Here is a 27,609-nt window from a genome sequence, read left to right on the forward strand (position 1 = left end):
TTTCCTGTTATAGTGTCGTGAATATCATCTGTTCTGACTTATAGTGTGCTGGATGTCCGTATATTTTTATAAGTCACGCGATATCCTACATTTTCATATGGAAGTTGATGCTATGTAGAAAGCGTGAAGGACAAATGGGATGTGACAGAGCGCAAAAGTAAAATGTAATGACAGAAATGAAAATGTAGACACGTCAAAAAAAGCATTTTACACAAAACATTTGTCATTTATCACTTAACATTTGACGTTTTACATTTTACTCTGGCCTTAGAGGTATTTTGACTTTATCATTACCGGTATTAGGACTTTGTACATTGTACTTTTTACATATAATCAATGGAAACGACATTGTCGCAGAGCATTTAATATTGGCAGCCATACCCTTCCATATGCTAGAGCTGAATACTTGAGAACACATTATATTTACCCAACTTACGTCGGTTGTACGTGACAAGGAGTAGGGTCGCCTGTTCAACCTCGTGGGTTTTCTCCGGGTCCTCCGGTTTCCTCCCACTGCTAAAGACCCCTACGCGCAAGCGAATTATGAAAATAAAATTGAACCATATGTTAGTCCCGAAATGACCTGGTTTGTGTCGAGTGGACGTTAACCCCCCTCTCTCTATCTCTCTCTCTCTCTCTCTCTATCTCTCCCAACTTACGTGTTCTATTAATTAACAGATTCGAGTCGTGCCTGCGAGAGGGGGTATATTTATCTCTTATCACGAGTACACAGCTTACTTTGGCAAACTGTATTATTTTCCGTTAATATATTTCAGATGACGACGAGGACGAGTACTAAGGGACAATGTCTGGTTATTTTATTGTTTGGTTCAGCAGCAATATTCTTTGTATACCTATATCCTTCAGTATCCGAGTTTTCTATTTCAAATAGAACATTGGGGACGAAACAACAGCATATTGTGGCAAGTACCCTCAAGGCACAACCCCCTGGAAAACATGTGCTTACGTTCAACACCCAAAACAATTCTATAACACGACATCACAACAATCTGACATACGTTGGTAGTGTGAAGACATCTCCACCAGACAGTTCTTCTCTTGAAGAAATGAAGAACCAGGAAGTAAAGATTATACTGTGGTATATTAAGACACGCTACACCATGCCAATATTACTACCAAAACCTTTAAACAACTGTCCCTGGAAATGTTCCATCACGACCAATCACAAATACCAAAATGAAAGTAGTGCATTATTATTTGCTGCTCAGATATTAAAAGGATCGGTGCCGTATCGTCATGATGATCAGGTGTTTGTATTTCATAATCATGAACCGGCTAATAGCCTATTAGGTCGTAGTGATATCGATAAACCCGAATGGAGATCTCAAGTTAACTGGACAATGTGGTACCGTACAGATGCTGATATTTACGAACCCTACGCTATCATCAAAAAACGAGACAATCCTCCCATACGAGATTATCATACAATTATTAAGTCGAAAACTAAAATGGTAGCTTGGTTGGTCTCAAACTGTGTTACACAATCACTCCGGGAAAAATACGTAAAGGAATTGCAGAAATACATTGATGTTGACGTGTATGGTGGATGTGGAAAATTAAAATGTGGACGCGATGACGATGAGCAGTGTATGGATATGATAAATAAAGATTATAAATTCTATCTGGCATTTGAAAACAGCCATTGCAAGGATTACGTCACAGAAAAATTCTTCCGATATTACGCGGGTGATTTTATTCTCATCGCACGTGGCGCAGCAAATTATAAAACGTTGGCGCCAAATGGAACGTTCATTGACACAGCTGACTTTAGTTCAGTTGAAAATTTAGCGAAATATCTAAAACGTTTGAATGATAATGATGAAGAATATATGTCTATTTTAAAACGTAAAGATGAATATGAAAGTTTGTTTGAAGAATATGATATAATAAAGAACAACAGAGTTGTGTACAGAACATATCATTATTTCCAACAACCAATATGCGAGTTGTGTCGACGATTGTGGAATCTCGATCAATATAGAAAGTCGTATTCGGACATAAATAAATGGTTTAGGGAAAAACTTTGTTATAAACCAACCGATATTTAATGGATTCTTGTATTCACCTTCATCTGCCTTGGGGTGGATACCCGAATGGTTAGGACGTGCGCGCTGTATCATAAGGTCTGTCATTGAATCTACTGGCGTGGTTCCGATTCTCCGGTCGTACGTGACAAGAAGTAGGGTCGCCAGTCCAACCTCTTGGGTTTTCTCCGTGTCCTCCCACTGCTAAAGACCCCTACGCGGAAGCGAATTATTGAAATAAAATGAACCATGTGTTAGTCTCCGTGCTTTAATACATTCAATTATGTTTTCAACCATCCACATATTTTTTTAAAAATTATAAATTCATTTTATCGAATCAAATTCGGGTGGGGATCTAGGCCGTTTCTGTTGCTAGCGGATACTAAGAGACGGTTTTGTTAGGGCGTTATGCGATGGATTAAGATGGCTTTGAACTATTTTATTATTTAATGTCTGTTGGCTTATTAATTCAGTTTAGCTTAAGCATGCTTTTATTATTATTCTGGGTTCATGTGTCAGATAATTTTATTTGAATTTCCTGCCACAATTTTTTGGGGCAATGTGCAAATTTTAATATACATTTAGATCGATTTTACAATGGAAGGGGGACAACTTCATTTTAATAAACTGATCAAACCTGATTATCCCCCGTCTCTTATTCTTCGACCGAATTCGTATGACTATAATCCCAGAAAAGTTTATAATGAAATGAAATGAAATGGGGTTAGACGTCCATCTGTTCTGCTCTGAACTGGGCTAATGAAGACGAATATACGCCATGCAGTGTTCTATGAGGGAAATTTTGCCCGGGCAGCGGCGCTACGGCCTACTTTTATATCGAATTCCAACTGCCAAGGGATCTTTTACGTGCACGCCAATATGTACACGGGACCTCGGTTTTTCGTCCCAACCGAACGACTAGACAGCTGTCCTTGTCAGCCCCTCCGTCCTACATAACCACGCAAATATTTTATATTTTTAGATTGTGGGAATGTGCGATGTGTATTAAAATTATACCGAGGTGTGCATGTGACTATGTACTGCTACTCCGACACGACACTGGACATTATGTAACGTTATAACGCAAATGATTTCTTTATTCTTTGGTGCCTAAAATAGATTAAAAAAACTGGATTAAAAACACATATAAGTCTATTAATGTAATATCAGTGGCATGGTCAGAGTTTAAAGGAGGTGTGTGTGGGGTTGGGTGGTGGGGTTGGGGGTTGGTGGATTTTAACCTTGATGCCCGGAGATTTAATCTGAGACCATTTCAGATTTCTGTATCTGCAAGAAAATCAGGTCAACTTTTCTTCCAAAACCCCTTTTTTTTCCAAAAGTATCGCCAGTCATTTACTTGATGGCTGAATTGTTGAATATCAAGCTATTTTTTATTAGCTGATGCGCCACGCATCTCTAGCGTCTGGTTATTCCAGCCTACACCGAGAGTATTTATTGCGCATGCTTTCCAGATAAGAATATGGCGTCCCCGTTTGACATGACTTTTGGAATATGTCTAGCCCCTTTCTTCAAGTCCCTTGTTACAAATGGCGCTGAAACGCATTATGGTACACGATTCATGTACCAATGGTCTTAAATATTGAATATTAGAAGCCCATGTTTTCACGGTAAGATCACCACATCAATATTGATTTAAATTGACCAATAATTCGTGTTTTCAATGTCGAAGATTTTGGATGATATTAAGTTAGAGACATAGCCACTTTAATTATGTTAAGAAGTCACAAACACCGAATGATAAAACTATGTATGAATTAAATTAGTATAGTGGGGGATATGGACTGCATAGACAACATTCATACATATACACTTAGACATAGTCATATACATTTAATAATACATATTACATAGACAACTCAATACATTCATAGAAACAGTACGATACATGTATATCAGAGGGGTTTCAGTTACATGTAGATTCCACCAAATTTGATTTAGCTCTCTTATCAAAAGCCAAAAACACATATAAAGTCACTGCCTTGGCAATCAATTTTGGTGGGTTAAAGAGATTAAGAAAATTGTAGGAAATCTCAGGATTTGCTGAGAAGTAGTATATGATAGCCTACGTGTATGAGAGAGAGATAGAGAGGGGGGGGGGGAGAGAGCGAGAGAGGGGGAGGGTTTAACGCCCACTCGACACTTCCGGACTAACCTATTGTTGAACAGGCGAAGCTACTTCTTGTCAAAAAGTGTATGGATTATAGACTAGTGACGAACATGATAACAGACGTGTTGTGTATATGTAGATGGCGACTTTAAAAACTATTAAATACTTTTAAGCTTTCTACTAGTGCAGTGGTTCTCAACCCTTTTTTGACAACGGCACACCTTGGAATACATGAAAAAATAATGGCACACCTGGCTAATCATATATGAAAAATATTTGAATTTTGCAAAAGAAAATGAAATGAAATGGGGTTTAACGTCCTACTGTTCTGCTCCTAACCTGGGCTAATGAAGACGGGCATACGCCATACAGTGTGCTATGAGGGAAATTTTGCCCGGACAGCGGCACTACGGCCTACTCTTATATCGAATTCCAACTGCCAAGGGATCTTTTACGTGCACGCCAATGTGTACACGGGACCTCGGTTTTTCGTCCCATCCGAACGACTAGACAGCTTTCCTTGTCAGCCCCTCCGTCCTGCATCACTGACAAGGGAGAACCACGCCGGAAAATCTGGATGAACTTTCTCGGCCAATGCAGGGATCGAACACCCGACCTCCAGGCTAGCGAGCTAGCGTCTTACCCACTTAACCACGTGATCCCCACTTTGCTAAAGAAACACACGGCAAGTCATAAAGAGAGAATAGTCATAGAATGACTCAAACTAAATAAACAAAAACACAGCTATGAATACTCAACTAGAGTCAAGTGGGTTTTCGCATTTTCTTACTGTGTCGTTCAAAATTTCGTGACACACTGGTTGCGAGAGAGAGAGAGAGAGAGAGAAATGGGGTTTAACGTCCACTCGACACAACTAGGTCATTTCGGGACTAACATATGGTTTAATTTTATTTCAATAATTCGCTTGCGCACAGGGGTCTTTAGCAGTGGGAGGAAACCGGAGGAACCGGAGAAAACCCACGAGGTTGGACAGGCGACCCTACTCCTTGTCACGTACAACCGGGGATTCGAAACCACGCCAGTCGACTCAATGACAGACTTTATGATACAGCGCGCGCACGCTAACCATTCAGCCATCCAACCCCCCACACTGGTTGCGAATCACTGTACTAGTGTATATCGTTTACATAATAACCCGGCAGTGACGGTTTTACACACAAAGATCTGACAGATCTCAGTAACAGAGTTAGTTGTATTAACTGAATGAAACAAGATGAAAACACTATATTGTTCTCTCTATATCTGAATAGCTAACCGAACGTATCAGCCATGGTAGGATTTACTACAAAGTTATTTTTTCAAGTTCCAGGGTCCCTTATCCCGTGCCATGGTAGGATTTACTTCCAGGGTCCCTAATCCCGGTGGGGGTTGGGGGGCTAGAGTGTCGCGCTTCAAACTTGGGGATAGGAACCTCTTCGGAGTCTCTGGTTTCTTCCCAGAGGAACGATCGATCGTGAGCTAAAGATCATAAAATAAGACATTTTGTCTGCGATATCACCCACAGTGGAAGAGGACATAAAACACTAATAGAAGAAGAATCTTCATATCCCAGTTTGAACCAGAACTTGGTAATTAAGTTTCAATGATGGTGTGCAATTCCAGAGGGAAATTTCCTTGGGCAGTGGCATTTATGCATACTCTTTTTTCGAACTCTAACTGAAAAGCTATATTTAACGTCTACTACCCTTTTCTAAATATCCAAACTCCTCTTTTGTATCATCCGAACGACTAGACACACGTATACGTCATACCTGACAAGTGAACGATACCTAACAGAACGATTAAACCTACATTGTTGTTATTATTATTATTATTATTCTGATCTATTTCACACCTTATAAATTAATAAAATAAAAATTCCGCGGTGAATACAAAGGTTCGGATTATAAGTGGGATTAACGACCATGGGCTTAACATATATCTACACGCATTAAGAGCAAATCTATATACGACATAAATAAAATATATCATAAAATCACCATTGACAGAATACTCCTAGAAATCATTATGACCTTCTATAATTATGGAAGACAAAACAGCTCTTTATTTTTAGTTCTTGATTCTTAGTTCTTAAATCATTAATTCTTATTTCTTGGTTTGTTGTCGTATTCGGAAGTTTTACTCTAGAATTAACAGTTGTATCTTAAAATCAATACGACAACAAATGAAGAAATAAGGACTATGAATTAAGAAATAAGGATTAAGAACATTGAATAAAGAGCTGTTTGGTCTTCCATATATAATAAGTAACTTTTATGAACCGTTATTTCTATACCTGACTTGGGGTCAATACATTATGTGCTTTCCGCAATAAAAAAACCCTATTCTTTTGTCCAGTGGATTTATGGACTGAAAGGACGTCGTTAAAACGCGGACCAAAGGTTTATATTTAACGCCCAGTCATTATTGAATTAATTGGATTTTAATCCGCGATATTTATAACATGTTTGTATATATAAAACTAGAGAGAGGTGTACGATTTTAATAGAACGTGCATTATTATTTCAACAAAAGAAATGTATGATTCGTTTAGCGATAGTTATTATGTTATGTGCAATGGGACGAGTTATGTATACCGTATAGACGTCAACAATCGTATTATTGAATCAAGACGATTAAAATCGACAGGATTAACTGTCATTCAAGACTGACGGTTACTGAGTTCAGTTTCACGATGATATAATTCTCAAGAGGAGTAGACTGACAATTACTTGATCCAGTTTTAAGACGATATCATATTTAAGTGATTAGAAGGAAAAAGAAAACATTTTGAAGAGGAGGTGTCTCGGATTATTTTGTAATGAAGATTATCTGGGTGTTAAGTTTATTTGTGATTGGTTTAGTGACGAAAGGTAGGCTTGTATATAATTATGATCACACTTCAAACTGCTTGAAAACAAAAATGATGTCAGAAGAATGTGTGTGGTTACAAAACTGTGATGATTGGTGCTATTTGGTGGTCTCATATACGTTCTTGACAACATCCCACTGCCATGGGTTCCTTGCGCTCACGTAAACCTCTACTCGGGAATTCGTTAGTTAGTGGTCCTATCTGAACGTCTAGATCAAGCTGTTCCATGCCAGCCCCCCCCCACCCCTTCCTGCACCACTGAAAAGTGGAACCAGCCATGGAAAATCCAGAGAACAACATCGCGATTGAAATCGGAAGCTCAGCGCCCTGGCTCAATGTAAGGTAAAGAAAGAGAAAATGGGGTTTACGTCCACTCGACACAAACTAGGTCATTTCGGGGCTATCATATGGTTCAGTTTTATTTCAATAATTCGCTTGCTCGTAGGGGTCTTTAGCAGTGGGAGGAAACCGGAGGTTGGACAGGCGACTCTACTCCTTGTCACTTACAACCGGGGTATCGAAACCATGCCAGACGACTCAATGACAGACCTTATGATACAACGCGCATGTACTAATCATTCGACCATCCATCCCCTCACCCCCCTTAAAAGATGTTATCGAAAAGCGTTGGATGACGCTGGCCTGTGTTGCTATATATCGTCTCAGTGAATGACACATTCAGTTAATCTTGGTAAATTCTGAACTGATATCTGTTTAGAATTATAACTTTAACAAATGTTTCATTTTATTTCTATCGTGAGTTTAACGGCGGTTCCGTTTTGTGATGGTTAATGCTAGTTTCCCACTATCACGATTCGCGCTACGATTGAAATTGTGGTTTTTTACTGTCGAGTAGTCGTGGTAATCCTATCAGGTCTTATCATATATTACGGTCAGCCGTAGCAATCGTGGTGATTGTATCGAAACGTATCCGAACGTATATGCACGTATCAGATCGTGGACTCTATAGGGACAATCCTATCGTTACGCATCGTGGGGACCTAACATTATTTGTGTAAAAGTTTCGTCTCTTGTTTCATTTTCAGTAGTGAACGGCGCCGCGCCATCTTGTGTGTCGGTCCAAAATGCAGACATTGACGTTTCCGCACCAGAAGACCATGTCGTTCTGGATTTGGGCTGCAGTGATTCCGACCCTGGTGATGTACTGACGTATACGTTTCTTGATGGGAACACAACGGATCAGTATAAAATAGAGAATGGGGTAGTTAAACTTGCCAAGAATATTACACCCCAGATTGCTTACAAATATTTGGTATGTAAAGACACAATATGTCGTATGTCATGTTAGGTAATTAAAGACACAGTATGTCGTATGCCATGTTTGGTAATTAAAGACACAGTATGTCGTATGTTATGTTTGGTAAATAAATACACAATATGTCGTATGTGATATCGAATTTTGGCAATAAAAGGGACAGCATGTCGTATGTCATGTTTGGTAAACAAATGGACAATATGTCGTATGTCATGTTTGGTAAATAAATACACAATATGTCGTATGTATTATCGAATGTTTGGTAATTAAAGGGACAATATGTCGTCTATCATGTTCGGTAATTAATTGGATAATATCTTGTATAGTGGAGTATTTATAACCTCCTCGTCAACTGAGACCCTACTTAATCCTTGTTGCTTGATGTAGGTCCACCGGTCTCACCCTGATGTAGGTCCACCCTGCCCCATCCTGAACATAATTGATTAGAAATTACACTTTCATTTTAAGAATTGAATATAAATAGTTGCTTTTTTAGACCCAATTTCGTATATTTTAAGGTTCCAAGAAATAGAGCCATGCACCCTTTAAAATATTATAATGTTTTCAGCTTGATATCCGTGTAACCGACACGACGTCCTCTACAACTGACGTATCAATACTGATCACTATATTATACAGTAATAATTATACACCTGTAGTTACCTGGCCATCCTCACCTGTAACTATCAGTGAATCAACTCCCATGGGTACACATATAGCCACCTGTACAGTAACTGATGGTGATTTATCTACCAATACTCTAGCAGGACAAACCAGGGTAGACTTCAAATCACCAGGTACATACACATCCTACCACTATAAAACAGCTCTATTTGCTTTCGATGCAATCTGATTAAAACACAGATCCTATTTCGTTTCGTTTTTTTATAGTTCAAAATTTCGTTTTACTTATCTTTACTACACTAGGATCTGGAAAAGTTATTATATAGACCGCGATCTGGGCGATGTAAGGAATTAGCCAATGAAACAATCTGTTGCCGCGAGTTCTTGGCGTGCGATGCACGGAACTGTGGGTATCCTACTAGAAACATCAACGCTGATCAGTTAATCATAGCGTTAAAAGCCGCTCGTATGAACCCTGACGCGACCTCCCGCTACAACTGGTCAGATCTTCATGTAGAAGAGGCCATCAAAAGTATAAAAAAACGAAACGAAATATAGATCTGTATTTGAATCAGATTGAATAAAGACTAGTAACTATCTAACCAGAATAACTAAAATGTTAAATTCATAATATCTCTTGACCTATGACCTTTTATGAAATTAGCCACCACGGCTCCCCATTTAATGAATATTCCGATGATTGTAATCCGTATAATAACAAGGTCTCCAAAACATTACAATCGTCTCAGAGAATATTGGAGTGTGTTCCACTCGGTTTGTTTTTGCTACTCCCAGTCAAAGGAATCGACAGACTGAGACGTCGTTAGAAATTCTTCTCATTCATGTCTGTTTATCTAAAGCTCCCGCCTCAAAATCATGAATAAAAAATAAACAACAATTTGTTCATGTTTGGGGTGTACGAGCAATCTGCTCATGTTGTGGTGTATTAATTATCTGTTCAGGTTGACTGTATGTGTACATGTTGTGGTGTATGTGTGCATGTTGGGGTGTATGTGTTATATGTTCATGTTAGGATGTACAATTTATAGCCAGAAGAACATAATTCTCAATCATGTTTATTAAGTAATCCATTTAATGGGGGATGTCTGTTTGAATTTTTTTAGAAATAGCTGCAGCTAATAAATGGGTTTTAGACAGCCATTCGTGTGAATTATACATCAACCAGGTGTTGGATTACAACACAAAGAGTAGCTATACATTAAATATGATAGTTACAGATTTAGATCCCAGATTACCGAGAACCGCGGCTACTTCCGTTACCATCTTTATTGTACCCGGATTCGATAACCCTCCGGTAAGAAATATAGTTTTTATAGGGGAGGGGAGTGGTTTTTATTCTTGTAGTTTATTTGTTTTAATTATTTATTCGCAGGATTCACTGGGGGTGGGGAATGCTTATATTATTGTCGTAGTAAAACGGTTCGCGAAGAATCAGATAAAACTGAGCTTTGGTTTTGTTATTTTGTTTCTTTTGGAATTTTCACAAATGTTATATCCCTAACATCCTTTACATTGTTCATCCCACCCCTCCCCAGTTCCTTCCCCCTTCCTGTACCATTGTTAATGGGAAGTGTCTCGACAGGACCAAGTCAGCGCTTAATCGCTGCAATAAAAGATCATCGGGTTTTTCCGGCATGGCCCCCCTTGTCAGTGGTGCAGGACAGCGGGCCTGGTAAGGGATAGCGTATATTCGTTCGGATGGGACGAAAACCGAGGCCCCGTTACACATTGGCGTGCACGTTAAAGATCCCGGCAGTTGTAATTCGATATAAGAGTAGAGCGTAATGGCGCTGTCCGGGAAAATTCTCTCTCATTGCACACTGTATTGCGTTTACCCGTCATAATAACCCCAGTCGGAGCAGGATAGTAGGACGTTAAACCCCATTTCATTTCTCACAGGAATATAGTTTCTAATATTGCAATAAGATATTTGTTTATTGTTTGTAATCAACAGACTTGTACGGATTATTTGAAAGTCGTAGCAGCAACAACAAATTCTCCACAAGGTAAAATATTATCAACACTTGATTGTCAAGATGCTGATGCTGGTCAAGGTCCTGCTGGTGAAATAACATATATATTAGATGGTATGTAATATTTCTGGCCACTATAGATAGGACAGTCTAGTTACCTTCTGGTCGATTGGTGTAACATTATCAGTTTAAAAGTCAACGCAAAAGGGACGCGACAACTCGACAGCTACTCGACAGTTACTCTTCTACAAGTCGACAGTTACCGACCACAAATCGACAGCTACTCGACCACAACTCGACAGGTCTTCGTCTACAACTCGACAGCTACTCGACAGCTACTCGACTACAGATCGGTTACTACTCGACTACAACTCTAGAGCAACTCGACTTCAACTCTAGAGCAACTCGACTTCAACTCTAGGGCAACTTATGATACAACGCACACGCCCTAGCCATTCAGCTAATCAACCCCATTAATAAAGTGGGTTAAAGCCTTGTTTAATAATTAAACATTGCAGTTATTAAAATAATGGAAATAGGGATTGAGTCTGTGTCATTTGTCAGTGAGGTACCCCTCCCAAGTAATAAACACAGTGGGGAACATCTATAGTCGGTAATTCATAATAAAATATACTATACACTCAATTGTTTTCTCAGCTTTGTTCTTCTCAGTTATAATCTCATTAATTTTCTGATACTAACCATTTATCGATTATCAATGTCTTCCACGTCGACAGCCAAACTCCAGTTTAAGCCTTAACATTGAAATATAGCCCACCAAATGTTATTCTGGTAGACTATATCTTCAATATATTATTATTACACATCTATATTAGGGATTTTATGATTCTCCTGTAACATGAGCCACCGTTTTGAATTTGCACGCCCCCCCCCACCCCCAGGCGGACTTAGCGGGCGCCTCTGGAACAGATACCCAAACTCATTGGATTCTACGGAACGCAGTCGTATGAAAAAAACCTTTAAATCGAGGTCCAAGAGAATTTGTCACCAATATTAACCAACTAAATAACCAGAAAATGTCTCGGACCATTCGACTGAATGTCAGAGTGCCATCACCCGGATTACGAATGTAAGACATATAATCCTTCAAAAACATTAGGTGGACTATCTTTCCGGGTTTGTCGACCTGCTGCCGGACAAATAGGCCTGAAGTCAATTATTATCTACGAACCAACAATTGTTTTCCTCAATACTGAAACTATACTCTTATTAATTTTCAGATACTAACGATTTATCGATTACCAATATGTTCCAAGTCAACCCTTCAGACGGATCGCTGAGCCTGAAAAGTCAGTTACCGGACACCAGACCTTTCTATGAAGTGATGATAAAAGTTCAGGATGGGGCAACTCCCAATTTATATACACATGTTTTAATACGAGTTGTCGTTACTGACGTACCACAAGATGGCGTACTGCCTCTCAGTCAATATAGCATAAGTTAGTTTAAAACTGTATTACTGTATATGGATCTAGATTCAACTAAAACATATTTTGTGTCGTTGTACCTCAACTAAAACATTGTATCTGTCGTTACTAGAGTCATGTACCTGAACTAAAACATGGTATCTGTCGTTACTAGAGTCATGTACCTCAACTAAAACATATTATCTGTACCCAACCTAAATCATATCTAGCGTCGTACTGTCGTTACTAGAGTCATTTACCCCAACTGAAACATATTATTTGTCGTTACTAGAGTCATGTACCTCAACTAAATCATATCTAGAGTCGTTATTGTCGTTACTAGAGTCATGTACCATGACCAAAACATTTTTGATGTTAGTACTTTAGGAGCAGCCATTCCTTTTGAGCAATACCCCCTTGGAAGCGGCCACAATAAATTCCCCGTAGAAATTCTTTGGTTCTATATCTCTGTAATATACGGTCACCCCTCTTTAGATAACACAATTTTATTTTCTTTTTCAGATTACACCTTCCCAAAGTTCCTGAAACCAGCACCTGTTGACACAAGGCAGATCGATCCGCTGCCAACACCCAGTACGTTATCTTATATTTTTGTTTATCATTTTATAAATGAAATGGGGTTTAATAACATCCTACTTTTCTGCTCATATTGAGCTGTTGAAGACTGGATTCAGTGTGCTATACATGGAGACATTTGTGTCCGGATAGGTGTGCCACGACTTACTATTATATCGAATAATATTTACCATGGGTTCTTTTACGTGTATGTACACGGAACCCCGGTGCTTCGGTGTGTGCGCACGACTATGCGTTGTCCCTTGCCAGGCCCTCCGTCCTGCACCACTGACAAAAGGGAACCGCGCAGGAAAATCCGGTGAACTTTCTCGGACAGCACGTGAGTTCCAGGTTAGCGAGCCAACTTCTTTCGCGCTGAATTAAACTTGATTATTTATGTATTTGGAAGCCCTTGAAATCACATCCCTGTGTTGATAAGGTGTCATGACAGATATTGGAACATTCAAGTTTAAAACTAGTTGCGATCCGCGGTAGCTTAGGGAGTAATACGCTGGCTCGATAACCAAGAGGTCTCCGATTCGCTGCCGGTGTTGGGTGAGAAAGTTCACCTGGATTTACCTTGTCAGTGGTCTAAACGGAGGGACCGTGTTTTGCGTTTGGATGGGACGGAAAACCGAGGTCCTGTTATACATTGGAGTGTAAGTCAAAAAGTTAGGCCGGGATCGAACACCCGACCTCCAGGCTAGCGAGCCAGCGTCTTACCCACTTAGTCACCATGATCCCAGGACACCCTAAAGTAGTATAAAAGAACATATACACAACTATATATTACCTCAATCTGATTAAAATACAGATCTATATTTCGTTTCGTTTTTTATACTTTCTATGGCATACACTACATGAAGATCTGACAAGTTGTAGCGATAGGTTGCGTCAGAGGTCATACGAGCGGCTTTTGACTCTATGACGTCAGACATTTGATTACCCAATCAGCATTGATGTTTCTAGTGGATTACCCACTGTTCCGTGCAAAACACGCCTAAAGCTCGCCGTAACGTACCGTTTCATTGGCTAATTCCTCACACCATCCAGAACACGTCAATGATTATAACTCTTCCAGATCCTAGTGTAGTAAAGACAAGTTAAACGAAATTTTGAACTATAAAAAACGAAACGTCTTATATTATTTTTCAGCCACGGAAGGTCTGCCATATTGTTCGCGATATGCGGTTACAGCTATGTTACCAGAATCCACAGCAATAGACGAGGCGGTTTATGATTTAGGCTGTAAGGACCCTGACGGAGATAGGCTCAATTATAAAATCATAAAAGGAAATGTGTTTCAGAAATTTAAAATAGATCTAAATGGACAGTTGAAGCTGGCTAAAACTGTAGATGCAGAAAAACGACGAAATTGGCATGTAAGTTCAATATAGCACTTGTTGTAACTATGGACATGGTCACAAATTTATGTTATATCTGGTTACAGTTGCCATGGTAAATGTATTACGACATTAACTATGTTACAGTTAACATGGTAAGGGTATTACGACATTAACCATGTTACAGTTACCGTGGTAAGGGTATTACGACATTAACCATGTTACAGTTACCATGTTAAGGGTATTACGACATTAATAAGGTTACAGTTACCATGGTAAGAGTATTACGACTGCTTTAAATATCGATCACAGTGATTGCTTAACATATCGATCATAGTGATTGCTTTATATATTGATAATATTGATTTCTTTACATGTCGTCCACAGTGATTGCTTTACATATCCATCACAGTGATTGCTTTACATATCGATCATAGTGATTGCTTTATATATATCGATCATAGTGATTGCATTACATATCGATTACATACAGTGATTGCTTTATATATCGATCGCAGTGATTGCTTTACATATCGATCACAGTGATCGCTTTACATATCAATCGCAGTGGTTGCTTTACATATCGATCGCAGTGATTGCTTTCCATATCGATCACAGTGATTGCTTTACATATCGATCATAGTGATTGCTTTACATATCGATCACAGTGATCGCTTTACATATCAATCGCAGTGGTTGCTTTACATATCGATCGCAGTGATTGCTTTCCATGTCGATCACAGTGATTGCTTTACATATCGATCATAGTGATTGCTTTACATATCGATCACAGTGATTGTTTTACATATCGATCGCAGTGATTGCTTTACATATTCTCACACCCCCTCCCTCTTCTAACCCTTCTAATGTTCGTATTTGATTTAAAGGATAATTTTCTCTTGACAATTATCAATCCGATTTAAACATAGATCCTATTTCGTTTCGTTTTCAATAGTTCAAAATTTCGCTGATTGTTAATGAAATGTCTGATGTCATAGGGTCAAAAGCCGTATGACCCCTGACGTGACCTTCCACGACAACCGGTCAGATCTTCATGTAGTAGAGGCCATCAAAAGTATTGAAAAAAAACGAAACGAAATATAGATCTGTATTTTAATGGACAATAATTTTGTTGGGGTTCTGGTTTTAGTTACGAATAACAGCAACGGACAGCAGTGTCAGTGGTTTTATCTCGACCGTAACCGTAGCCGTACAGGTGACCAATGATAACGACAATTCACCAAAAATTACTAACCTTCCTCCAACAATTGAAGTGAATGAACTTGAAGTTGTTGGTGCAGTCATCAACACGTGTATAGTTACAGATAAAGATACAGTCGCTGAACTACAGGGACAGACACGAGTTGGTTGGCCAAATTCAGGTGAGGATATTGATCTACAAACTAACTTGTTCTATTGGGTTGATCTGTGGTCATGGTCATGGTATGACGGTCTCTCGTCAAAAGGCAACATCTACTAACTCACGTTTTTCTTTTTTTGAGAAAACAAAGGAAAACGTAATGAATAAATATTAAACCCCTGCTTATGCATTGATTTGACTATTGAGTTAATAGGTTTTACTGTGGCATACTAGGCAAATGAAGGAAGTTGGAATATCTAGTACAACAACAGGAAGCACATACCCTAGTAACTACAAATTTGGTCCTAACTCAAGTTTGATAAAAAAGTGAGTTACTAGGTTTTGACTTTTGACTGGAGAGGTAGCCCAGCAACTAGAAGATCTCGTATTCGATCATGGCGAGATAGTTTTCTAGAGATTTTCTTCAAACGTCCATAACTTCCCTCAGAGTGAAGTAATTTGTCTGAAATTTTTAAGATATATTCCCTATGAATAATTAGAGAGATAACTGTCAGCTCTTTATCTAAATCTTGCATAATGCATCTTTAATATAAGTATTTAAAGATACATTATGCAAGAGCTAAATCTGCGTATTGCAGGTCTTTCTTTAGGCCTGAAATGTCATATAAACTCATCAGACATTTATTAACAAAACCAAACCATAATCGTCTCTCGATGGCATCGGATACTCGATATTTTAACTAGATTAAAACGGTTCGCCATTTAAAAATTTAATTTAAAAATGGGAAAGCGAGGCTATGACCCGATTATACCAGTGCCCTGGTGTTCACTATGCTATGCACACATCTTGTCAAAACTACAAACAATGATAACTTGGCTGAGAATTAAGTAATTTGAATGAAATTTTCAATATTTTCTTTTTTTATCACCTGCTTTTGAATTATTATAGCAAAAATGACCCACTCTTTATTAAACTCTTAACTAAAGTATCTTTAAGCGATACACGCGAACTCTTTATGAGAGAGAGAGAGAAATTGGGTTTAACGTCCACTCGACACAAACTAGGTCATTTCGGGACTAACATATGGTTTAATTTTATTTCAATAATTCGCTTGCGCGTAGGGGTCTTTAGCAGTGGGAGGAAACCGGAGGACCCGGAGAAAACCCACGAGGTTGGACAGGCGACCCTACTCCTTGTCACGTACAACCGGGGATTCGAAACCAGAACTCTTTATGTAAATCTTACATAATACATGTTTGTATTAAAGATGGTGTATATGAAACCTGGTTAGTAGACAGTGTAACATGTAAGCTGTATTTAGCTAAACCACTGGATTTTGAGACGACTACTAGCTACGTATTAACCCTGCTGGCCAGGGATTTGGACCCTGCAGCACCACTAGCTACATCGGCTAATTTTACTATTAATGTATTGGATGGTAACGATCCACCGGTAAGTCTTAATTTGTGTGTGTATGTGTGTGTGTGTGGGTGAGAGAGAGCGAGAGAGAGAGAGAGAGAGAGAGAGAGAGAGAGAGGGTTTAACGTCCACTGGACACAAACTATGTTATTTCGGGACAAAAACGTGGTTCAGTAATTCACTTGCGCGTAAGGGTCTTAAGCAGTGGGAGGAAACCCGAGGACCCGGAGAAAATCCACGAGAAACGAGAATGGACAGGGGACCCTAATCCTTGTCACGTACAACCGGGGAATCCAAACCACGGCAGTTGATTCAATGGTAGACCTTATGAAACAACCCGCACCCACGAGGGTGGATTGTGAAAATATGATCGACATTGAACGGTCAGGGTATGGGATTTTGAACTTGAAGCTGGGTTCAAATTCTTGTGTTGGACATTGTTATTTTATTTTCAAGCCCTCTGTGTCGATTCCCCGCGTGTACGTGACACGAAGTAGGTCTCCTGTTTGACCATTGCGGGGTTGGGTTGCGTCTTCCGGTATCCTGCCACTGCTATACTAGCAAGATTTTGAAATAAAATTAAACCATATGCTAGTCCCGAAATTATCTAGTTAATGTTGAGAGGACGTTGAACCCAACTACCCATTCGAATGACTATGCGTTCTCCCTTGCCAGCCCCCATATCCTGCACCACTGACAAAGGGTGGAGGTGGGGTGGGGTATGGAACACGCGTGAAAATCCCTGGGTGCTTTCTCGACCAACACTGGGATCGAACACGAGACCTCCAGGTTAGCGAGCCAGCGTCTTATTCACTGAATCACCGAGGCCCCCAAAATATGTTATATAAATATGAAATAAAATGAAATGGGGTTTAACGTCCTACTGTTCTGCTCCGAACTGGGCTAATGAAGACGAGCATACGCCATACAGTGTCCTATGAGGGAAATTTTGCCCGGACAGCGACACTACGGCCTACTCTTATATCGAATTCTAACTGTCAAGGGATCTTTTATGTGCACTCCAATGTGTACACGGGGCCTCGGTTTTTCGTCCGATCCGAACGACTAGACAGCTGTCCTTGTCAGGCCCGCCGTCCTGCATCACCGACAAGGGGGATATATAAAAATGGATATATGTATTATAATAATAATAATAATAATAATAGTAATGACGTTTCTGAGGGAACATATGCAAACCATTGAGTGTTAAATTTCCCCCTACTCTATAAAACTAGCAACTACACAGTAACAAGATATAAACATATTTACAAAGTGCATATATATCATATCATATCAGCTTATTAAGGGGAAATATCAAACAAACAAGAAAGGGCAAATAAACATACATTCAGAGGACAACAGTAATTAACAATGGTACAGGTTTAAACAGAATAATGTTTGTTTTTCCATGTAGTAACATGTATATTATATTATATGTATATTGTAGATATGTCCGATGTACCAAAGATATATTATGTTAGAAACCGATGTTATAGGAACGGATATGATCGTGGTACAATGTACGGATATTGACCTGCCCACTCCAATTATTAATTATAAAATTGATGGTAAGTTTGTTTTTTTAAAAAAAAATATCTTGTGATCGAATAAATACCAGTCATCATCACTTTTAACGGTAATTTAACATGCAATCAAATATTTAATATAAATATATTTAACATGCAATAAGACATTTAATATAAATATATTTAACATGCAATAAGACATTTAATATAGATATATTTAACATGCAATAAGACATTTGATATAGATATATTTAACATGCAATAAGACGTTTAATATAGATATATTTAACATGCAATAAGACGTTTAATATAAATATATTTAATATGCAATAAGACGTTTAATATAGTTATATTTAACATGCAATAAGAAGTTTAATATAAATATATTTAACATGCAATAAGACGTTTAATATAAATATATTTAACATGCAATAAGACGTTTAATATAGATATATTTAACATGCAATAAGACGTTTAATATAAATATATTTAACATGCAATAAGACGTTTAATATAAATATATTTAACATGCAATAAGACGTTTAATATAAATATATTTAACATGCAATAAGACGTTTAATATAGATATATTTTACATGCAATAAGACGTTTAATATAGATATATTTAATATGCAATAAGGTTTTTAGCGTAAAATAAGACGTTTAACGTAAAAATATTTAAAGCGTTTAGCGTTAATTTAACATTAGATTTTATTTTCAATAAGACGTTTAACTTTAGATTGAATGTGTAATACGGCGCTTATTAGATTTAAAATGTTAGATATATGTCAAACAACGTTTAAAATTGGGTTTGCTATGCATAAAGGCCTTTAACATTAGATTGTTAAAAAGTATGCGTTTAACATTCGATTTTTATATGTAATAAGATGTTTAACTTTCGAATCTATGTATAATGGGGCGTTTATTAGATTTAGAATGTCAGATTTCATACGTAATACGACGTTTAAAGTTTGATGTTATATGTAAAAAAGCGATTAACATTAGCTTCCATATTATCCAGTAAGGCGTTTAACGTTGGAATTTATATGTAAAATGCGTTTAAAGTTAGATTTTATTTGCTTTTAACTTTATATATATGTAAAGAAATACGCTTAACGTTACGGCTAACATAACAATGAAGACGCATTTAGCGTTAGATTTGACATGTAAACTTATAAGTTATTTATTTTTTTTTTATTCTAAGAAACACTGGAAAATAGTGTTGAACTATTATAAATGTGTGTCTGATGTCGCGAGAAATGATGCCATTTGGCGATAAAAAACCAACAGAATTACGGTGACAAATATATGGTAAAGGAGCTAAATCGCTAATATTTGGGACCTAGAAATTGACACAATGGGTCGCAACGCATAGAATATTGTAATATGAATGTATATAAACTGATTTACATTCAATCGTTTCTGTTTTTACTGTAATTTCTAAACAGTTATGTTCGGCGAAATGCATCAAAGTCTCAATTAAATGACAATCTTTACCGTCTGGTTATTCCAATCTACACCGATGGCATTTATTGCACATGCTCTTCAGATAAGATATAGCGTCACCATTTGACATGACTTGTAGAATATGTCTAGCCTCGTTCTTTGAGTTCCTTGTTCCAAATGGCTATGAAACGCATTATGGTACACCATTCGTGTACCAATGGTAAAATGTTTATTTTGTCTCGAATATTGGATATCAGAAGCCCATATTTTCCCTGTAAGATCACAAGACCAATGTTGACTGATATTGACAAATAATTCGTTTTTTCAATGTCGAAGATTTTTGATGATACTGAGTTAGAGACTTAGCTACTTTAAACCTATAATCTCCTGTTATGATTTTATTTCATTTGTGATTTATTTTACAGATAATAACAATGACTTAGTAAAAGCGAGTTTTAGTATTGACGAAACCGCTGGTTTGTTACAATTAAAAGCCAAGTTAAACTATGATGAAGCCGCCACACACCAAATTAAAATCATAGCCTATGAAAAGGATGACCCGAGTGTCAGTTCTACAACAACAGTTGAAGTGTTTGTAATTTCCAGTAGTATCGTCAACCACCCTCCGGTAAGAAAGTATTTGTAGTCCCAGCCCTTTATTACTCCCCCCCCCTCCCGCACCCACTTCCTGTATTGTCGTCAACCACCCTCCAGTAAGAAAGTATTTAATAATCCCAGCCCTTTATTACTTTCTTTCTCCCCCCCCCTACGCCCGCTCCCTTTATTGTCATCTCAACCACACTCCGGTAAGAAAGTATTTAATAATCCCAGCCCTTTATTACTTTCTTTCTCTCCCCCCCCCCCCCCAGCACCCGCTCCCTTTATTGTCGTTGTTGAGGCGCGTAGGGGGGGGGGGGGCTGACGCCCACTCGACACAAACTAGGTCATTTCGAGATTAACACATGGTTCAACCTTATTTTAATAATTCGCTTACGCGTAGAGGACTTTTAGCCGTTGGAGGAAACCGGGTGACCCGTAGAAAACCCACGAGGTTAGACAGGCGATCCTACTCCTTGCATACTATTTCGTATCAAGAATAAATGAAATGAAATGAAATGGGGTTTAACGTCCTACTGTTCTACTCCTAACCTGGGCTAATGAAGACGGGCATACGCCATACAGTGTGCTATGAGGGAAATTTTGCCCGGGCAGCGGCGCTATGGCCTACTCTTATATCGAATTCCAACCGCCAAGGGATCTTTTACGTGTATTCCAATGTATACACAGGACCTCGGTTTTTCGTCTCATCCGAAGGACTAGACAGCTGTCCTTGTCAGGCCCTCAGTTCTGCACCACTGACAAGGGGAAACCACGTCGGAAAATCCAGATGAACTTTCTCGGCCAATGCAGGGATCGAACACCCGACCTTCTCGGCTTGTGAGCCAGCGTCTTAACCACCTAGCCACCGTGGCTCCCAATCAAGAATAAAATGTTTTGTGAGCTCTGTCGTGGTTACGATATACCCTTTATTTTTATTGTAATTAATGAATATTTTTTATGGAATAATTAATAAATAAATAAATAAAATAAATAAATGGAGTGTATTTTTGCGGAACTCACTGACCGCACCACAAATAAGCAAAAAACTAAACGAGGAAATCCATCAGACAAACAGCGCTCGGGAGAGAAGTGGAGTTTAACTCCAAGTCGACACAAACTAGGTCATTTCGGGACTAACATTTTAATTTAATTTCAATAATTCGCTTGCGCGTAGGGGTCTTTAGCAGTGGGAGGAAACCGGCGGAATCGAAACCACGCCAGTTGACTCAATGACAGACCTTATGATACAACGCGCGCTACCCCCCCCCCCCACCAGACAAACATGGGATGACGACAAACAAACATGGACTTTGTAATTTAATGTAATATTTTTATATACAAGAGGTCATTTAGCTGTTTTTTATTTTCTATTATATCAGGTCTGTAGAAGTTCGACTGTTTCACTTAATGAAGTGTCACCTGTTGGTACAACTGTAGGTCGATTAGCTTGTACGGACAGTGATCCAGGAATTATTGGAGAAGTTTCCTATCAGTTAGATGGTATGTACATTTTCCTAATCATATATACAAGACATTCCCAAATACACCGTGATGTCGATAAATGCATTTAATCACGTGAAATAGGGGTTTGCCTCATACTTTTGTCCACTAACTAGGCTAATGAAGACAAACTACGTCACAGTCTTCTATGGGTGAATTTTGCACGGACAGCGGCACGATGAGGTGAATGCATTTAATCATGTGAAATAGGGGTTTGCCTCATACTTTTGTCCACCAACTAGGCTAATGAAGACAAACTACGTCACAGTCTTCTATGGGCGAATTTTGCACGGACAGCGGCACTATGAGGTGAATTTTGCCCGGGTAGCTGCATTATGGACTACTCTAATTTCGAATTCCAATCGTCACGTGTACACTTTGGCGTGCACGTAAAAGAACCCATGACATTTAGAATTCGAAATAAGAGTAGAACGTACTGCCGCTATCCAGCCCAGTTGAGGCAGAACAATGGAACGTTAAAACCCATTTTATTTAATTTATATAATTTTATTTTAATTGCAACCTTTTGTCGTGTATTTATAGATACCAACAGTGATTTAGTGAAATCAAGTTTTATGGTGACCAGTACAGGCGAAGTAAAACTCGTTTCTAGGTTAAACTATGAACAAGAGGACTCTCATCAAGTTAAAGTCATAGCCTATGATGCAGGAATACCCAGTCTCAAGTTTACAGCACTCATCTCTGTTAATGTCGAGTCTGGTACAAACAAGAACCATGCTCCGGTAAGTAAGCCCATATCCGCCATGACGGAATGTCCAGTTGAGAGAACCTCAGTACTGATTCCACCATTGCCCCTGGAGTCGGTTGTTTGTTAACCTGGAGATCCCATGGTCGATCCCAATGTTGGCCGAGAAAGTTCATCTGGATTTCCCGGTGTGGTTCCCTCTCGCCAAGGATAGAGACCCAAGCAAGGGACAATCCCTAGTCGTTCGTATTGGACGAATACCCGCGTGCGCGTTTAATATCGCTTGCCAGTAAACCGTAACGCAGCTGTCGGGGCAAAATTTTCCTCACAGTCGGAGCAAAACAGTAGGAGATTTAACACTTTATCCCATTGACGCTAACGTTAGTTCCCGGCTCTAACTTTTCCCCAATTGCATCCTCTTTACCACATGGGATGCACCATGGACATCTTTGGTAAACTGGACGTAGTATACAAGTAAATATGTAACTATTCCGCCCTACGTTTCAACGTAACCAACCTCTTAACTCTCTTTTCGTTCGGAAGGTTGGATGACCGAATGGTTAGCGCGTGCGCATTGTATCATTAGGTTTATCATTGAGTTAACTGGCGTGATTTCGATTCCCCGGTTGTACGTGACAAGGAGTAGAGTCGCCTGTGCAACTTCGAATCATTGAAATAAGGTTGAACCATATGTTAGTCCCGAAATTCCATAGTATGTATCGAGTTGACGTTAACACCCCTCTCTCTCTCTCTCTCTCTCTCTCTCTCTCTCTCTCTCTCTTCATTGTGTTGTATATTTATTATGTCTGGCCGTTCAGAACATATAGCTAAGATCAGATGCCATTCCGACTTCTTTTCAATATTCTATTGTATATTTATTAATTGTTTTAGGTCTGTCCGTTTAAAACAGTAAAGTTAGCTATAGAATCAACTGCTGGAGCACATGTTGGTGTTATAGAATGTACTGATCCAGATCAGGGTGCTGAAGGAGTTGTTTATTTCTGGATAGACCGTAAGTCGTCTATAGTTCATAACAATGATACCATCCTGTCAATTGGGTAGATCGTCTATAGTTCATAATATGATACCACCCTGTCAACTGGGTAGATCGTCTATAGTTCATAATATGATACCACCCTGTCAACTGGGTAGATCGTAGTGAGTCATCTATAGCTCATAATATGATACCATCCTGTCAATTGGGTAGATCGTCTATAGTTCATAATATGATACCATCCTGTCAATTGGGTAGATCGTCTATAGTTCATAATATGATACCATCCTGTCAACTGGGTAGATCGTCTATTCATGGGCGGACTAGGTAGCCCCGGGCCCCTCTCGGACCAACTAATTTCCTTGGTTCCACATCGCGGCGAAGAATATATCATTTTTCAGAGTCTGCTAAGATGATTTTTTTTTTTTTTTAAAAAATGAACAACATATTTATCCGACCGTGCGATAGTCTCGGGAATTCAAGCTGGGATCCAAGTTGGGACCAGATGTAGATTCAGTTCAACTCAGAAAACGGAATTGGTTATCCATGATTGATGGAAACGCATTGTTCCCCTGATTTTAAGTAGTCCGTTTGAATGACAATTTTTGTATTAGTCTATAATCTAGAATATACATTTCCGTCATGGTTTGTGTGAATATTCATGAGGATTACGTAGTAAATATCAGGCATGAAATGAGGAATCGCCTACCTATATGGGGAGTTGGATGGTCGAATGGTTAGCGTGTCATTGAGTCAGCTGGCATGGTTTCGATTCCCCGGCTATACAAGACAAGGAATAGGGTCGCCTATCCAACCTCGTGGTTTTTCTTTGGGTCCCCTGGTTTCCTCCCACTGCTAAAGACCCCTACCCGCAAGCGAATTATTAAAATAAAATTGAACCATATGTTAATCCCGAAGTGACCTAGTTTGTGTCTCGTGGACGTTACCCCTCTCTCACTCTCTCTCTCTCTCTCTCTCTCTCTCTCTCTCTCCTACCAATATGACGTCACAGCCTTAAACGTAAACTGTGATGTGTTGTTTATATTTCGTAGGAACCATGGACCGTGAGGTCAGACGAAAATTTCAAGTTAACTTCAATACTGGCGAAATAACATTAAAAGCTAACATTGATGATTTAACAGAGGAGCAATACGATGTAAAAGTAATAGCCTATGATGGTGGAATACCGGCTTCCATTGTACCGGCCACTCTACAAGTCATCATAGTCAAACCAAAGCCTAATGTCGCTATGATTGTTCGTCCTCATTTAGCCCCATTCTTTATTTCATGTGTGTTATATTATTTATTACATTAGAATTTGATCAAAACAGAAATTTACGAATATTTAATTCGAGCTTTATATTTTTTTAAACGTTACTGTTATGTGCATTGATTCGCTTTACATTAATTTTTGGTTTGTCATTTTAGCCTATATTCACCAACATAATCTCAAGGTATTACATCCCGAATACGTTGATCAGAACCTTATATTGTGGACAAAGGGGACCAGGCCCACCCAGTCATGGCCGCCATTTTGTTCAGATCACACAACAAATCTAAAATCACATATAAAATCACGTGTGTCGGCGAAAACGAACGAAATAATAGCTCTGTATAAGATATTAACAATCTATAATTTTAGCCAATGAAGCGGTCTGTTACGGCGAGTTCTTGGCGTGCGATGCACGGAACTGTGGGTAAACCACTAGAAACTTCAACGCTGATTGGTTAATCAAATTCTGACGTCATAGGTCAAAAGCCGCTCGTATGACCTCTGACGCGACCCCCACTACAAACGGTCAGATCTTCATGTAGTGTAGGCCATCGAAAGTATAAAAATAACGAAATGAAATGTAGATCTGTGTTTTAATCAGATTGTATACAGATCCAAATTGTGTTAATGTGTTTTATTTGGTTTATGTTTGTAAAGTTACGTTAATTAATGTTATTATGTAACAAAAGTTACCCGAATACAATTTGTTGACCTGAAGAAGCCTCGTCTAGAGCAAAACATCTTTTACTTCTGGACAAACCAATTGTTACTGGTACCTAGGTCCAAAGATGGCTCTTGTTCCCACCCCTCTCCCTCATCGTGATCGCATTAGACTAAATTACACTGGGTCAAGGTCGTTGTTTTATTAGCAGTATTTTAATTCAGTAATTTGGATTGATAACCGCTCTCTCTCTCTCTGATTTGTAATTACATGAATATATAAAGATAATATGGAGACAATTTTACTTCGAGGCTCGTCAACATGTATACAGTATGCCGCTTCCTATTTTAATCTTCTAAAATATTAGAACTGTGGGAAGTTCATGTTTGACCTTGCCTTTATCATAAAGATCTGTGGTTCCAATGACATTTATTCAACTCTCTAGATCAATCGGATGGCAGGGATTTAAATGGATTAGAACGCCCGCTAGATTGAAATATATAACGATATAATGGATAACCGTGACTTGGACTTGCTTGTCCAGTACTGTTGCTACGATAATAAACAATTAACGCTACTTCTTCCAACAGTCATATCTTCGCCCAAAATTGTTTCTTTTTAAACTATTAAAACCAGAGAGAGAAATGGGGTTTAACGTCCACTCGACACAAACTAGGTCATTTCGGGACTAACACATGGTTCAATTTCATTTCAAAAATTCGCTTCCGCGCAGGGGTATTTAGCAGTGGGAGGAAACCGGAGAACCCGGAGAAAACCCACGAGGTTGGACAGACGACCCTATTCCTTGTCACGTACAACCATGGAATCGAAACCATGCCAGTTGACTCATTGACAGACCTTATGATAACCAGAGAGACCAGCTTTATATTTAAGTCTTCCATAATACATCTTTAATTGATGTTTTTTTTTTCAAGCTTAGCTTTTTTAAATTTATATTTCTGTGTAAATCTTTTTTTTTATGGTCACTAATTATTTAGTTTACTAAATTGCCAAAAAAGCTATGTAGGATAAATGACCAGTATGTTTTTTTTTATTTTTATCAACACAATGTTAACCCCATGGAAAACAGAGGAGTGCAGCGTATATGACTTGATCGTGATACATTCTACAGTAGATAAATTTCATAATCTACTGCGATATCGCTTACATGAATTTGATTGGTCAGTTGAAAAGGAACTACTTTTCTATTTCTTATTAAAAGTAACTGGGGTTTTTTTTTATTAAAAATGAACTATTTTTATTTAATTGATCTTGATGGAAACACTGGGTCAATATAAAGGACTACTATGTATCACTACGCCGTAATGTAATCAGGTTCAGTAAAAGTGAAATCTACAGCAAAGAATTATATTTATTTATTTGTGCATGTAAGAAAGGATTGGGTGATAAATAAAATCTCCTACTCGTCTTTTTTGATATCAAAAAATATCAACACAAGTCGATAGAGTAAAAACAACTCGGCTCCGATTTGTTTTTACTTTATCGACTTGTGTTGATATTTTTTGATATCAAAAAAGAAATGTAGGAGATTTTCTATTTATCTTCAACACTGATACACAGAAACGATAGAAACCATTTTGTTGGACAAAAGTTGATCATGTTTTAATGAATCTGTTGTTTTTATTTTGTATGAAAAATGAAATTAAACTAAAAAATATTTTATAAACAAGTTCTTTTTAATTTATTTTAATTCCCTAATACGCCCAGAAAGACACGGTGGTTGAGATGAGTTAGGGGCTGGGTCGAGTATCAGGAAATCCTTTGTTTGATTATGATATTAGCCGAAAAAGAGGGCAAAATGTTGTTTAGCGAACGTCCACTCGACACAAATTGTGTCATTCTGGAACAAACACATT

The 27,609-nt window shown here is 38.5% G+C and overlaps 2 protein-coding genes across 3 annotated transcripts in view; both read left to right on the forward strand.

Annotated features, from left to right (window-relative positions):
• Window positions 1-2,679, forward strand: part of LOC126826665 (alpha-(1,3)-fucosyltransferase C) — a 65,270-nt gene extending 62,591 nt beyond the window's left edge. For both annotated transcript variants that reach the window (XM_050555660.2, XM_050555666.2), the window contains exon 2: window positions 777-2,679. In XM_050555660.2, the coding sequence (XP_050411617.2) occupies window positions 777-2,069 (1,293 nt within the window). In that variant the 3' untranslated portion in view covers window positions 2,070-2,679. The remainder of the gene's footprint in view (window positions 1-776) is intronic.
• A 4,084-nt stretch (window positions 2,680-6,763) lies between these two features.
• LOC126808755 (protocadherin Fat 3) lies at window positions 6,764-27,418 on the forward strand. The gene is made up of 16 exons (XM_050533699.2): window positions 6,764-7,046; window positions 8,092-8,318; window positions 8,890-9,118; window positions 10,070-10,260; window positions 10,921-11,053; window positions 12,181-12,399; window positions 12,889-12,960; window positions 14,098-14,324; window positions 15,436-15,667; window positions 16,875-17,059; window positions 18,474-18,594; window positions 20,424-20,626; window positions 21,978-22,098; window positions 22,642-22,841; window positions 23,696-23,816; window positions 24,851-27,418. The coding sequence occupies exons 1-16, from the start codon at window positions 6,995-6,997 to the stop codon at window positions 25,111-25,113; spliced, it is 2,796 nt and encodes a 931-aa protein (XP_050389656.2). The 5' UTR covers window positions 6,764-6,994; the 3' UTR covers window positions 25,114-27,418.
• Window positions 27,419-27,609: the final 191 nt, after the last annotated feature.

This window comes from Patella vulgata, chromosome 1 (assembly GCF_932274485.2).
Source record: "Patella vulgata chromosome 1, xgPatVulg1.2, whole genome shotgun sequence".
Taxonomy (NCBI): domain Eukaryota; kingdom Metazoa; phylum Mollusca; class Gastropoda; family Patellidae; genus Patella; species Patella vulgata.

Excerpts from the sequence above, each read along its gene's own strand:
- LOC126808755 (XM_050533699.2), top strand. The coding sequence starts at position 6,995 with ATGAAGATTATCTGGGTGTTAAGTTTATTTGTGATTGGTTTAGTGACG. Across the intron at positions 11,054-12,180 it reads AATAACATATATATTAGATG|ATACTAACGATTTATCGATT; the intron begins GTATGTAATATT and ends ATTAATTTTCAG. Across the intron at positions 22,842-23,695 it reads CAAACAAGAACCATGCTCCG|GTCTGTCCGTTTAAAACAGT; the intron begins GTAAGTAAGCCC and ends TAATTGTTTTAG.